Consider the following 16190-nt stretch of genomic DNA (forward strand, 5'->3'; position numbering starts at 1 on the left):
AGAAATTCCCAGCAAGGAAAGCTAAATATTTTCATTACATAGTTATTGAACAAAAGTCTCTCTCCCTAATCATGGTAGAAGAAGCTATTTTTTTAAAAAAAACAATATCTCAACAATGGATTAGTTTTTTTAGAATACAACTGGATTTATTCTGGAAAAATATACCCCTTCTACAGGACTAGAATTGATTACTGCAAACAAAGCAGAAAATTCTCTTGTGCCAGAACAAAGGCAAAAGAGACGTCTCCATTATCATGGTACAGAATTGCTGCATTTTTCAGGATTTGAGACAATAAATGTACTTGAAAAATATTGGTACAAGTGGAATTTGATGATACCATACATCCGTCTGAAGTTTCTAAATATACAGAAGGAGAAAAAGGAATCACTGGCTGCACATTATGAAACAATGTGGTATTAGCACAGAGAAACTAATCTCTAGTGCATATGTATAGTTAGTTCCAAAACAACCAGAAATACTAGAACATTGTTATGCCTTCACTCTTTGGTTAATGTAATCCGCAGAAGATTAATGGATCCCAAATCACCCGGCTTCATTGTACCTTCACACAACGTAACATGTTCACATCAATTTACTTGGGAAATCCTAGACAAGTGTTTTGCAACCCTGTGACTCTGAAGTTATGCAGAATTTAATTTTAAGGAAGAGACATGTTTATATTCACAGGGAACCTGACAAAAAAGCACAAGATATCTCAGATTTGAGATTACTTTTATCAAATAAAAGGACACTGTTACATAATTCCTTCAAACAGCAACAGAAGTCCAACCTCAGAGCCAACCATTATTATGGTAGCTGAAAGACTATTAAAATTCAACACCTAAAACAAAAGAATTTATGAATATTTTTTGTTTATTTAGACCTTTACAAACATATCAAAATGCTTACACAATCTTTTTATGCCATCAGATCCCACAGGCTGCTTTTAAGTGAATTTCCATGGGGGAGGGCACAGAAGTGGCAGCAAACCGACTGACAGCTTTCATCTGAAGTGTCTCTTCTTGAGCCACCTTCAGTCACACTGGAAAGATTCCTGTGTTACCTTTATGGAATACATTCAAGTCCAGCATCTTAATGATACTGGACTTCTAAGAAGAATTTTTTCCCTCTTTGAGAGTTTTGCTGATTCCAAAAAATCAAGTGAAAGATTTAAAATATGTGAAGTCTTCCTTTCCAAACTTCATTTTGAGCACAAAAATGATACAATAAATATCTGATGGCAGATTATTTAGCTACACTTTTTTCCAGAATAGTCCTGCATGATCAGGACATTTTAAGACAAAGATGGCACTGGCAAAAATTTAATTGAAAACTAAATAAATCATGGAAGAAGGAATGTAAGAGGGAGGTTTGCAGCTATAACTCAAAACTGAAATAGAATTAGGGCTGTAACAAAACTTACCTTGAAACAGATTGTTTAGCTCCTGCCCCTCTCTCAGATTCCTGCTCACACAAGGACAGCTCTGATACTTACGAGGCAGCTGAAATGCCACAGCTGACATCCCTGGGTGTTAGGGTTACCCAGCACATACTTGGTGCAACCCTAACACTGCAGTGTAGCACAGTAACAATACAGCAGCTGCTTGGGGAGCTGAGGCCATCCGAAGCAGGGACAGAAACCTCAGAGACCATGGAGGACAGCTGGGAGCAGAAATTACGACAGCCACCTCAAGGTAAAGGACTCAGGTCAAAGCCATGAGGTTGTGAAGAGTGGGATTTTCAGACAGAATTACTAACTTCACAGATTAAAATTCTTATTAAATTTGTTGAACAAACAGATGACAGGTCAACTGAATGTGCCAGAATTAAAGCAAACAGAACACAACATAAAAACCACTACCAGAGAAGAGTGTGCACAGTACACAGCAGCTTTTCTCCAATGTTTCCTATTTGAAGTGACCAAGACCTGTAAAGGGAGATAAATGCTCCAGTTGTAGCTGAGAGGTGCATGCTCACCAATACAAGCACCACACTTTCTACCCCATGCACAGTAGAAAAACTTTTGGTCGATATAAAGCAACAAGAAAAAGAAACCAGAAAAGCAATAAAAAAATCAAGAAAGTATCAAGATTACACAGAAGCACTTACAAGATATTTTGACAATTCCTCATAGATGCTGAGACTAGTGGTTGAGGTGATGAAGATGTATTAGCCTTTCCAAGAGCTTAAAAGAAAAATTCTACAATGCTGCATCTGTATCTATATTTTAAAATAGTAAATAAGCCGCTCGGGAGTGGCTTAGTGTATATTTTGGGAATGGGGTATGACAGATGAGTCATTACAGTCAATGCTTCTTGTTTATATCCACACAGTGATGAAGGCAGTTAGGAGTTAGTTTTTCATTTTGCATACCCCTAAAACAGGATCTTTTAAATTGAACCTGGACACACTGCTATACCACAGGAATTCCTATTTAATTGGTGTAAATGTATTTTCATTGGATTACCATTGGAACAGCCTGAAAAAAACACTGAATGAAGCAACTTCATGGCCAGTACAATTAAACAAATGCAGAGGGAGTTATTGTAGGTGCTCTTAGCCTTGTATTTTTTGTCTGCTAAGACAAACACCCTATCAAGGTACATTTTATTAGTAGATATAGTCTGCATGGAATAAAACCAGCCAAGTAAAAGGCAAATCTTCTCTTGACTGTGCCTAACTTCCCACTAAGTTACAGCTGAGGATTCATTATAGCTTATTCTGCTCAAGTGTATTAAGATATATAGAAAAAAACCAAAACCCTCATAATAATGTAGGAAATGCAATGCTTCACATTTCTTGCAAACAATTGTAATGGAATATATTAACCCTTGAATCTTCTCTGATATGAATGTTTCATATCATATACCGATCACATACCGATGAGTCCAACTGTTCAGCTTTCAGGCTGGTCTTTTTTATGGTCCATTTACAAGTACAAAAATAATAAATACGTAAATAGTTGTTACCTTGCACATAACATTTGGGAAAATCAAGTGATCTTTATTAAGTAAGAAAATAATACAAATTTATCACATAATGACTTAAACATGCTGTCAGCAATTTTTTGTTTGCTTGTTGGTACCCTCCTCCCCCACCTAAGCTGGAAGTCAATCCTTTAAAAGATTTACTGCTTCTGAATAGCAGAACAGCATGAATGAATTATGCCAACAAGAGTTACACTATTCATAACAAGCACCAATCTCATTATGTAGTTAATTCCAATGAGAGTACAAGTGAAAAATTAATTTACTTAACATCATGTTATGAATATTTTCCAGTTCCACCTATGAGAACAGTGGAAGATTTCCAAACCAAATTAGACTTTTCCCTCCATTCAGATGTATATGCCAAAAACTAGAGGAAGCCATGCTTTGTTTCTCTCTAGAATTACTTTAGCATTATCATAAATCCTTTTGCAGAAGTTATGGGCCTAACTACTTCATTTTAACTTCTGAAAACAAAATAAACCTATTTACAACAACAACAGAAAAAACCAGCAGCTTTTTTAATAAACATTTAGAACTCAGCATCTTCTGTTCTCATCTTAACAAATCCCCAAAGTAATAAATTCTCTGATCAAAACCCCTTCCATAGACAGTCAGTGCTACAGTATTAACAGCTTCACAAATGTAAAAACTCAAAATAACTGGGAAAAAAAAGTGAAGCTGCTAAGTCAAAATTTGATTAATATGTATGTATGACCATATATTCCTACATATGTAGGTTAGTACTATAAATTCATATATACACATACATATAGCTTACAAGTTAAATCAACAATACAGATATGAATTTCTGTGGAATTTAACATGTAAAATATACCACTAAACTGAAAAGACTCAGGGCATAAAAAGACATGTTCTGGCTGATTTAATTTGAGATGGTTAAGAATTTCTAATGAATAGCTGTTGGTGCTCATTGAGCTGTGTGAGACATCATGCAAGTATTCACAGTCCATTTCAACACAAATTCATAGCTCAAGGTGGCTAAAATTAAGTGGCATCACTTAGCAGTGAAACAGACTTAGACCACATACACAGTCCCCATGCCATCTGCACCACCAGCAGCCTCCAGAAGAGGTGCGGGAAACAGTGAATCTGGCAGCCAGATCTGCAAGAGCTTTGCATCTTTCTCCTCTCAACAAGTGACCTCAACTCCTTCTGTGCATTCACTATCACAGAGGGTGTCCCCTAGATGCTTTCCCCTCCCAATACCATTCTTTTGTTTGAATTCAGCTTTACCCTCTATGTCTTTACTACCCTGGAAATACTCCTCAGTAAGTAGAGTGAGCTACTTGGCCCTGTCAAGCACCCTTTCCCCTCTCAAGTCACCTTCTAGGATTAATGAGAAAAATATTGTTTAAAATCATGTCATTATTTCAAGAACACCTCACATATTTCATAGCCTCAGTACTGAAGTTTTTGAGAGTATGTGGTAACTCTCCAACAAGAGTTCTCTAAGCCACAGCTTTAACTAGAAAGGTATCATGCAGAGGTGGCAAATTCCATTGCAGAAAGATCAACCAGGAGTCTCTTAGAAAATTTTACTTCTACCAAACACATTGCATTAATTATAAGAACTTCCCTTTTTCTTTAATATAGGAGTAAAGCATCCTACACAATGTTTAACTCAGGAAAAAAGAAAAGACAAAAGGCAAACACCCAAAAAAACCAAGTCAACACAAAAATATCCAAACTCCTGTAGATATTCTAACCAAAATATTACCCAGGAGAAAGAGAATGGTAAATTTATTAATTCAACAGAGATACAAAAAAGTTATTTAAATCAATCATAAATGTTGGAACTTGCAATATAAAAAATTGTACGCTTACCTAGCATACGAATGTACAATGCAGTCTGATCAGAGCTGTCATAGGAAATTGCTCCACGTCTCTGGAAAAAAAAAGTGTCTATTAGGCAAGTTAGAAGCAAATAATTTTTAAATTTAAATAAAAATGAAGTATTAATTGACAATTTCCATTTTAACTCTTAACACTAATTTTAGAAATTGTGTGTCTTTCATGCAAAATGCATCTTTCAAGTATACGTATCTACTGATTTTTCTTTAAGAGGGGACAAAGGAAGGATAGGAATTGGTAATGAAAAGATTATGAAAAGCAAGATCAGAGTGTGGTAAAAAATACCCCAATAGATTTCTTTCCAGTGTTCCTCAATCATTCTGCACAACAGAAAAGACGTAGAATGAGATTACACAGACACAAGAAAATGTTTCTCATGGCCTTCTAGAACACCACACTTGAAACAAATACTTGCAGATCCTAATTTATATATATACTTTCACCTATGGGGTGTTCCATCTTCCAAAGGAAGAATGAAAGAAGGAATGATGTAGAAGAACTGAAATAACACTATTACTGCAGCCCTGGGATGCCACATGCTACTTTCATTCTACCCTGTACTTTCTGTAGGCAAAGCAAGGTACCACTGAGGTAAGATGTAAAGGCATTTCAGAGAAAGCCAGCAAGTAGTATTTCAAATTTGATGATTAAAGTTCAGAAGAGTCATCAAATTATCCACATACAACACTGAGATACTCCCACATAAGCTGGATTTATTACCTACATAGGACACATACGTTTCATACATACTCAGCTACTGCAGTAGTTACAATCCAGGAAGTCTCTCACAAAGTATTGCACTGGTCCTGTAACAGCTAAAAACTGGAGGAATGTTCTCACTGGCATCACATAGTCTGCAAAGCATGACTCCACTTAGCACCCAGCCTCACATCTTGCCTTTATTGTACTTGGACAATCTTCTGCCTCTTCCTCAGACCTTCATTAATGTTACTTGTTAACCCTAGGATTAGAGAATCACCTTCACAGTCAGACCTCCTTTTTGACAGTTCAGACCATTTGTTCTTCACAGAAATAAGATTTTTTTTGTTTTTGTGGGAGACGTACATTAGAAACACCTATGACCTTTCTCTGTACACCACACTTAATTCTTACACTCAGGACAGTGAAGTCCTTGATGCCACCAAGAGTCACCACATGCCTTTGAGGCCATTTGCCACCAGGCTGGCAAACGCAATCACCCTCTTTTTCATTTGTGCATCAGGAACAACACTACCTCATGGACACACAACAGCCTGAAAATATGCAAGTTCAAAAGATAAGAAATCAAACCATGTTAGGAAACAGGATAGAAAAAATTATGTTGGCTACTGGGAAGAATTATGAAGGAAAGAAAACGAAGGAAAGAAAAATTACATGGAAAGGTAAAATGGCAGAACTGCTGATATGCATCTACCTACAGAACAAACTGAATGAACTCAAAGACAGACTAGAGATTAATAACCTCAATCACTGTGACTGGTACAAGTGATGCACTAAGACTCCAAACTTGAAAGTTACACTTCTTTTTTTTTTAATATTTTTCCATGCCAAAACAAAAAAATAAAACATTACACTTGAAGCTGTAGAAGTTTTTTTCCAAAAGTACGCTTAATACGCAATTACAGAAGTGACCAAAAGACCTAGCTCCAAATGGGGTCCAGTAATAACAGCTGTTGCAAAGACTACACAAGGAAGTAGTACAGAACCTGTACAGAACCTTTATGTTGTCTTATATTTTGTTCTTTATTTCTTTGGAAGATCATAAGCCATGCAAATAATTCCACAATATATGTTTTACAGCATTTCTCAAGGCAGTAAGCCTGTCCCAAGGGGGAAGGCAGAAATACAACTCATCAGCCAGAAAATGATGTTGATTTCTCACTAACATTTTCAATGTTTACCATTAAACTTGCCTTTGAGTTTCAGAAAATCTCAGCTGAATATATTTTCTGTAGCCTGGAACATTTCATATCACTGACTAGGCACAATCAGTGATGTAATTTAGTGCTAACTTGCAATTTGCACCTGTCTATCACAGACCTCTGGACATGCCCAGTACAGTTCTGTAATCTAATACAGGAGAAACCCAATCACACATGTAGCTACAAGACCCACATACAACTGGAGCATTAGTCTCCAAGAAAGCAAACAATATACAAAAATTTACTGAAAAATAAATCCTTTTGATACATTGATTCTAAAATATTACTTGCTCCCCTAAAGTAAAATATTGTTAGATAAAGCAGTATATACAAAGTAGTGCATCCGTGTATAATATCAAAGCATATCTTAAAAAACACAGTAGCTGCTTATATGGATAAGTGACTTTGCTCTGCAAGGATATATTTGAAACAATCAAATCTAGTAAAATTACCTTAGAAAGTTTGGTTCTATAAGGAAAAGTAGAGACAATCTACTGTATAAATTTCACTAGCAATAGTACACAAACAGTAGGACTGTTTCAGCTAGTTCTGCTAAAAGGGCTGAGGTCTCAAAGACACTTATTCATTGAAATTTGTTAAATAAAGTAGGTAAGAAGAAAACATGTATTAGCAAATTCCACCAACAGATGCTGGGTAGATGATGAGTGGTCAGACCTTTTATCTCTAGACCAGGCAAGTAAGTGAGGTACAGAGACTTGAGCACTGTGGTAGGCAGTCAGAGAAAAAGGGCAAAGCTAATGGTACAGAGGTTTTTTAGCAATTTGTGCTAAGTAAACAAATAATATTGCACTCATCCAGATACAGATAACTTTATGTCAGCTTACCCTGCAAATACATAACAGACCATCTACTGCAGGCATCACTTATTTTCCCACTTCAAATAATACTGTCAGTGCATTTATTATTCTACCCTCTATAGTACTCTAGAAAAATGTAAGGAAAAAGGCAGAAAGAGAGAAATAATTTAACATACACTGTGTATGCTTCTTTAAGATATACTGCCCAGATTCCACTACTTAAACAGAAAAAACAGATTTAATGCTTCAGCTTTTACTGCGATATGATCTGACAGCAAATTCATAAGAAGGAAAGCAGACATGTCTTGAAGAACTAGTTACTGTGAAGCACTTGACCATTCAAACAATTTAATCAGCATGATTTTACCCCTTCTGATGACCAAAAATGCCACCCTCCTCATTGCTAATCAAAGGCCCACTCACTGTAGCCTACACCAAGACTATACTTACCCCAAAAATATACCTTACTTACACAGTTGAGACAACCATAGCGTACACTGAATCACGCTACAAACACCTTGGATGAGAAATCTTTGTGAATTAAGACTGGCTTCTGGCCCCTCAAAATATTAATTGTTGTCATGTTATTGACAATATTTTTAACTCATTTAGCATAAAATTTTATTTCTACATCTCTGTGTCACCTCTTCTGTGTACCGAAGATTTGTACTAATAACAATACTGACCCTCTGTACAAATATCAAACAAATGAGCACCGTTCCAGCAAGCAGACAGAATTACTTAGTGCTCAAAGACAAGATAACCCTAATGTGTTTGTGTTTAGGCAGGTTCTGTTCTCAAGCCCAGTGAGAGCTTGGTTGGTGGGAATGTGATGGACCCTAAAGTGATTCCACAAACTCCTTCAAATGATTAGGTGAGGTTCTCAACTGCTCTCCTCCTTTCCAGGCACAAGTACAGGGACCTGAACTGGGTGGGCTGTTTTGCTTCAGCGGCAAAGATGGATGTCAGAAAGATGACTGGGAAGGATTGTTTATACTGGACTTCCACTTTCAAAGCCTCACCTTAAACTTCAGTTTCACACTAGAGTACCGTTTATTCTTCCAAAGGGCAATAGAGTAAAAAAACTTCCTTTTTTCCTCTCTTTTGAGACATATTTGTGGAACGTGAATGGCAGAAGTTCAAACTGAATTGGAAGATCCATTAATCTTCTAAGAATAACACTGATATAAGGACTCTGCAAAAACATGCAAAGGGAGTATCTACCAGAACTTAGATTTAAGTCAGATCTCTCTGAACATCTTTTCACAGACTACAGGAAGTTTTTAAAGGCCAAGCAATGGGAACAACATGCCAAAATAGCACACAGATACATCTTCAAAAGGAAACCGCTTCAGCGATGCTCGGAGTACAAGCATTTGCATGTACCAGTTGGAAACAGAGCACCTGCTGCTGTTTGTGTCAAACAGAAATGTTTCCATTGATGTATCAGTTTTATCACATGGACTTCCCAATCGTGTTGAGAGCAGAGCACCAGCATTCCTGCTGGGCCCTTCATTTTGGCAAGGGCCAGCTTGTGGACTGTCTAGCAAAAGAACTCCAGGTCTCACTCTCTAACAAAACCTGCTAGAGCTGTTGGCCTTTAAAACTCAGTAGCAACTATCAGAAACAACCATCCATGCTTTTTGATGGACTACACGACCTTTATTTTGCTACTCAGTTGTTTATTCAGAAGCTGGGAAAGAAAGGACGGAGAGCAACACAGCCAGGAAGGTGTTTTCACCCACCTGACTTTCCAGTCCAAGCTCTTTGCTGAACTACCAGAGCGTTACTCTCAACTGCTCTGAAGACAAGTGTGGAGTTGTTCTACCGTGGCAACTGCAATGTACGGGTTGAGCTGCCTCAAATATACACACTTGGAAAGCATTTGAGATCATAAGACACTTTATGAACTCGAAGTCTTGGAAATGGCAAACTAGTTAAGACCTTATTTCTCCAACTCTTATTTGATTTCAAAAGCAAGACTGTAAGGTATCTCAGACTTATTTCAAGTATTTAAAATAGTTCCATGCTAAGATTCAGTTTCCCAAAAGGCACCATCAACTTTTTAAGTAAAGCACAAAAAAATGCACTTTACAAGCATTTAAATTGACACTGAATTCAGTGCAGGACCACTGCAAAACGGTCCTACTATTTAAAAATTTCACTGCAGCTCAAAGTGTTACTCTGAAAGATTATCAAACCGGCAGTAAGAAAATGTCATTAGTATTGCCTTCCTGAAATTTCATCAGCAATAAGAACCATACCTTTCCTTCAAACATTCAAGTGTGACAGTTTTAATGTTTTCTTCCATATAGAGCTATTTCACATGATCACCTCCAAAGACAGATGACATCCATTTTTAAACTTAGCTATCCTTTGATAGATAGTTATCAATGTTAGTGATACATGTATCTCACCGATATCTGTAAGCTATTTTTTCTTATAGACCTCAGATGTATATTGTGTGGAATAAGATTTATCCAAAGCTTTATCAACATAAAAAATCAACACTTAAAAATACACAAAACAAAAGCTTGACAATTGATCAAGAAAGAATGTACAGTAAAAACCCACAAGCAATTGCTTTAAGTGAGGACAGTAATGCACAGGGGTATTGCCTAAGAAACTAAATCAGACTAGCAGAAAGACTCAATGGCAATGGCAAAACAGGTAATTGGATGAATACAAAAATACTAATTCTTTTAAATAAACCACCACTAGCACATGTAAAAACACAATCATAAATATCAGGGAATTTTATGCCTAACTGTATTATGTCAGCTACCTGAAATTCCTATTTTCCCCCACCTTAAAACAATCTCTGACCAAACTGGATTAGACATAATCCTTGAACAGGTTTTTAATGTGAAGTTCCAAAAAGCTCAACAATATAGTTGTTCCAAAATAGAAGAACAACACAGAAGTTCCAAAAGTTCAACAGTATACAAGTAAAATGCGGACGATGCACTAGTCTAGCACACAGGCTGTAAATCTGTAGAATCTGCCTTGAGTCAGGAGTGAACATCCATTGGGTATCCTTGGTCTTTTTCTTAATGTGACAGAAGTTGTCACAAGTGCTAGCAACTAAGCCTGACCATTTTTGCTTTTCATAAATTTAGAAACGTGTTATTTGCAATGACTGAAGAGTATAGGCATGGATGCCTGGCAAAGCTTGTTTTCACAAACTCAAATTCATGCTTGTTCAGATTCTCCAATTAATTGTACAAAAATTTTAGAAGCGTGTATCAGTAACAATAACGAAAAAAATAAAATCTATCTATAAATGCAGGAACTCTAATTTTTTTTTAATTTTCCTTCATTCTCTCCAATGATTCTAGCTCTCCTTCATAATACTACACTTAAATTTATTCCTCCTTCTGAACTTAATTCCAGATTATGCAGCAAGCTATGCTGAGAAGAGCCTGGTTTCATCTCCAGACACCAATCTCACCTATATTTACTAGCACAAATATCCATTATGGGGATACTTACATTCTTTGGAATGAGAGAGTAAAAACTTAATCCTAACATTAGAATGCATTTTTCAAATCACAGGGATCTGAAATGGAACAGCTACAAAGTAAGTAGGTATTTCACATAAGCAAACAAAACTGGTATTTCCACTCCTGCAACTCTGAAATCAACAATACTGAAAGGATATCCTGTCCAGGAAGCAAAATACACTAATTTGTATTATTCTCACTATGTTTAAAATTGTTTTTCCTTATTTTCACGAAGGCTTTAAAGTACTGTAAAATTGAAAATCTGTTAGTAACAGAGACAATTCCTGCCATTCAGAAGCCATTTCAGATCCCTTTTTTAATCCCGTTTCCTAACTGGCATTGCTGCAAACACACTCCTTCCCACTTCAAGGCAAGCAAAAGACAAGAGCTACAAAATCATGTATGAACATTTCAGAAGGACAATCTTAAATGGAAAATGCTGTTTCTAAAACAGATTGGATTTTAAAAGGAAAAATAAGCTCTCATGAAGTTCTTAATGACTTGTTTTCTCTCAGACTACTTATAAATCAAATTAGTCAAAACAGATTTTTAAAATGGCCTACCTTAGAAGTAATCCATTTGATAAAGATCAGAGCTAAACACCAGATCAATGCAATTCCCATTGGATCACCCCAAATACCTGAAGCATAATCTCCCCCCACCCCTCCGATGGCTGCCAGTGCTGAAAGCAGCAGGGCACAGCAGTGAGGCACAAGGCAGGCAGCAGCTGTCACCTGACAGCCCCTGCAATGTGCTCTGCCCCACTCATCTCGCTGCCAACACTGGACTCAACAAGAAAGTTTTACAACCAAAGGACATGGCAATTAGTAAAACCTTACTAAATATCACAGAAATGCTAAAGGAAATGTAAAACCATGATTACATCCTTTCATCATCTTTAAATACAGCAAAGTGTGCCAGACAATAGGATCAAACTCCAGTAGTCAAAACACCCGAGCTAAGTCAGGATACTGCCTTGCCTTCAAATACTATGAGGAGCCTGTTTCCAGCAGATTCCACCACTTGTGATATTCACAAGTTCCTTTTATCTCTGCCACCTGAAGAACTGCTAAGAACTGAACTTCAAAACGTATTTCAAAATAGCTTTCATAGCAACAGACTATAAATAATGTTAATGAAAGTTAACACACCGAATATGAGCAATTGTTCAAACCAATTGTCATTGAAAAACTTCTTTTGTCCATTAAATACCAGGCCATCCTTCATACTGTCTTTCTAGCCATTCACACTCATGCCTGAACTGGCATGGGGCTTTCATTTACTGCTCCAAGGGTTGAACCTGGCTCCAGCCTCCCTAGCCCTTCCCAGGGTTGGAAAGCAGTCTAACTTCCTCCAAGAGCACTGATTATGTAGCAAAGTGGTCCTACAGGCTTGGTGCAGCCTTGAGATTCATGCTAATTTCTGTCATTTTAAGCTGACAAAAGTGCTTCATTTCAGAATTACAAACAAATTTCAAATACTTGGGAAAAAAGGGAGCTACAGTGGGGGAAGAAAAAGGAACAGCGTAGGATAATGAGGCGATTAAAAGGATGAAGCTGAATAACTGAAAGCAAAATCACATGAAGAGTTTGCTTTTCCTATATATTTTTTTTTAACAAAAAAATTGACACAAAATTCCAGTATGTGCATAAAACATGAAAGTTCGCACAGATCACCAAAGGAGTAGTTTTAACATTAAGAAACTAATTTTCTCCCTTCCACAGGAAAAGGGGACACATACCACAGTAGATGTTTACTGGTAAGGAGAAGATCTTTGAAGTGGAATAGGGCTTTTTGTTATTTTATGTCATGATTCCAAGTATTTATCATGTCTTTTAAGCTATAATCACGGTCTAAGCACAACCTGTGAATCCCTACAGAACCACTACATTCCAAACACTCATCATCTACCCTGCTCCCATGCCCCGGAAAACCAGTCAGATCAAAACCAAAGGCAAGAACATTCAGAATGGGCCTTTTGGTATTTCATTTAATGAATGCAGCACTTATCTAAAGATCTGTCAAGTTCTATATAAAATACAAACTGTCACAGAGATAGATTTAAAAACATTACCACCTCCAAACAGTTGACAAGGTTAAAACACCCTGACAATTAATTACCATCAGTCTTGATGTTTCTTTAAAAAAACAAACCCACAATAAATGGCATCAGGCTATATTTGCATTACAATTTGGCACAACTGGAGCAGATCAAAACACAGCTGCTGCTCATATCTTTGCACCTATACCATATGAAGCCCAGAAAGTTTAAATTCTTTTTGTAGGCCATATTTACTTCAACTTTCTGAACCAGACCCTACCACAGGAGGTTCAAAGCTGCCAAAAAGTGACCCAGTAACTGATCAAATCCTATTGAGGGTTAGGGCACATTTGGTGCACACTATGAGTGAAATTATTTTGTTTCTTTTGGAAGAAGGTTACCCTTTGGTAACCACTCTGGAAAACAACCAAATGGGCACAGCAAACAGGAACAATGAGGTGATTTGCTTCAAGACTGAACTCTCCTCTGAATAAAACTCCTGCATAAATAGCCTCATATTCTTTGAAATGTCAAGCATTCCTCTCTGTCACCACTAGTATCAATCTCTGACAAGTCTTCGGTTTTCCTATCTCAAAACACATGAAGATGTTCTTGCAGTGTGTGCACGGTCTTGCCCCAGGTGCATGGAGCATGACTTTCTTCCACTAATTTCAGAAACACAACATTATCTTAGAAAACAGAGCTATACAAAGTGATCACCATCTCTTCATCTTCCACCATTAAGTGGCTCAATTAAGAAGCCTCCTCTCACTGAAAGTTTTCTTAAAATTGTCTCATGTGTAAGTTTAATATGAGAACACAGAAATAAAAATATTTTGACCACCTGTTAAGCACCACTTCACCATTATTTGTCCTAATTACAGCTTGGAAATGGAAAGATTGTTTTGGCAATATGATTCTGAATTTGGAGACAGATCACAAAGTGCACTGCTTTGTGTGAGAAGTTTAAGAAATCAACACAGAAGCTAAAGTTCTGCTTTGAATAATCCCACTAACAATTCCAAGGTTAAAGTGAAAGAAATTACAAATATGTGGAAGAAATTATTCAAGGCTATTAATAAGTACAGTAAACCCACAGATAGGAAGCTACGTAAAAATGAGGTAATTCCCTCTGTGTTAACATACTCCCTGTTACACTCCCTCAGCTCCACGGCTGCAGAGACCCTTGAGCTGTGGACATCGCCATCAGTCTCAGCTTAATCTTGAAACTAAGAAGCACACCAAAAAGAATACCTACCATACATCGCATTGTATTTTTTAAAAATTGGGCTGCTAAGTTGCTAATGCCATTTCACTTTCTTCTCTTTACTGCTTTTCTAACAGATTCGTTTTCAGTTTTTCTAAAACCCATTTTCTTGGGTTTTCATGGTGTCTGCAGAGACACCATGTTCAGTAAGGCAAGATTTACAGTACCTAACATACAAGTCATTACCTATTCCTGTCTCCTTACCATCAGCTCACATATACAAGTGCAATTGATGTCTCTTACCATTTCTAAAGAAACAGAAATATCCCAATGACTTCAGTGTAGACTTGGGGATGTGCAGCATTGTAGATGCATTTAAACGAAGGCATGTTTCGCTACAATTTTTGCATTTACTGAACGAACTCCTCTGTGCTATTCCTGGTAAGATAAACGTGCATTATCAATACAGCAGAAAGCAGTTGGGATCTTGCAACAGTTGTTACAAAGATTCCACTAAGGAATTTGCTAAAGATATCAGTTCGCTCTCATTGGGAAACAGGCATCACATGGGACCAGCTCCTACCCATTCAAAGCAGCTCCCCCATTAACACACCATGATGATTTGTAAGGCTCCAATAATTTCCATATACACTCCTAGAGATCTGCAAGGCTCCATGCAAAAATCCATTATTTCCTATTACATACTCTGTTATTTGAAGTACCAAGTACAGGATCCCAATTTTACTTGTATATTTCTAAATACCCATCTGTTCCAATACTTTTCTATTTTTATTTATTTTCCTGAAGTTCATCAGCCCTGAGGAATGACTCAGAGTTGCCTTACAAAGCTTAGTAACTACTGTTTGTGCAGAAGTGTCTTTAAATGCTCCAACCCCGCCCCCCAAAAAAACATTTCAGTAACACCTACAAGAAATCCAGAGTTAAAGGAAGAGCACCAGATTTCAGAGACACTACTTGATCTCAAATGATGCCCCATTTCAAGTACAGCAGGGCTTCATAGATCTCCATCACTACCTGAGTTTTTATGCTGAAGTTGGAGGCTTACCAGAATGACCTGATTTCATGTGCTTGCACTTGTACACCTGGCCCAGAAAAGAAATCTCCATGGAGTCTCCTCTGCCCTTCAAACACCCCCTTCCAGAACAGAGGCTTGTGACACACTGATTTCTAGGATACTCTCCTAACTGACCTATTACATGCTGTGAACTAGTCTGAAAACTTTACTATATTAACAGCATACAATGACAGTAGAGGAACAAGCCTATCATTTAGAAATTCATCAGCACACAGTGGTAAAAAAAACACAACACATTTCCATCTTTTCTTTGCTTTTCTCCCTGTCTCATTATACATCACGTGTGATCTCTCTCTCCAGCAGACTTCACTAAAAAATAATTAAATGGTAATCTATGAGTATTCTTGTAACAAGTGTGGGTAGCAACTGCTGCAGCCCAACCCAACCACTAACCACTGCACTTCAAGGGAAAAAAGAAGAAAATAAGCAATTATTTTTATAGATACTGAGGGCAAAACCTCTAGAATTTCACAATATATACACAATGACCATCTTTTATAAATGCTACTTTTATTTACATCTTAATTTAAAATGTTATCTAAGCATTTTACTTCCAATTCAGCTTCTTATTTAAAAGATTTGTCATGTTAGCCTACGTTGCAACTAGGTACAAGATTCCAAATACTCTAGCTGTTTATTAACAAAATCATGGAATCATTTAGGTTGGAAAAGACCTTTAAGATCATCAAGTCCAACTGTTAACCCAGCACTGTCAAGTCCACCACTAAATCACGTCCCTA

General features: G+C 37.1%; 1 protein-coding gene across 6 annotated transcripts in view; it reads right to left on the reverse strand.

Annotated features, from left to right (window-relative positions):
• PDE7A (phosphodiesterase 7A) overlaps positions 1 to 16190 on the reverse strand; it is a 77931-nt gene that overhangs the window by 32263 nt on the left and 29478 nt on the right. For 3 of the 6 annotated variants that reach the window (XM_058831014.1, XM_058831013.1, XM_058831011.1), the window contains exon 2: positions 4837 to 4897. In XM_058831014.1, coding sequence (XP_058686997.1) covers positions 4837 to 4897 — 61 coding nt within the window. Of the gene's footprint in view, positions 1 to 4836; positions 4898 to 11669; positions 11795 to 15420; positions 15498 to 16190 lie in introns of those variants that run through there. The other 3 variants (XM_058831015.1, XM_058831012.1, XM_058831016.1) reach the window with 2 other exon arrangements.

The sequence above is a fragment of the Poecile atricapillus genome, chromosome 2 (assembly GCF_030490865.1).
Source record: "Poecile atricapillus isolate bPoeAtr1 chromosome 2, bPoeAtr1.hap1, whole genome shotgun sequence".
In the NCBI taxonomy this organism is placed as follows: Eukaryota; Metazoa; Chordata; class Aves; order Passeriformes; family Paridae; genus Poecile; species Poecile atricapillus.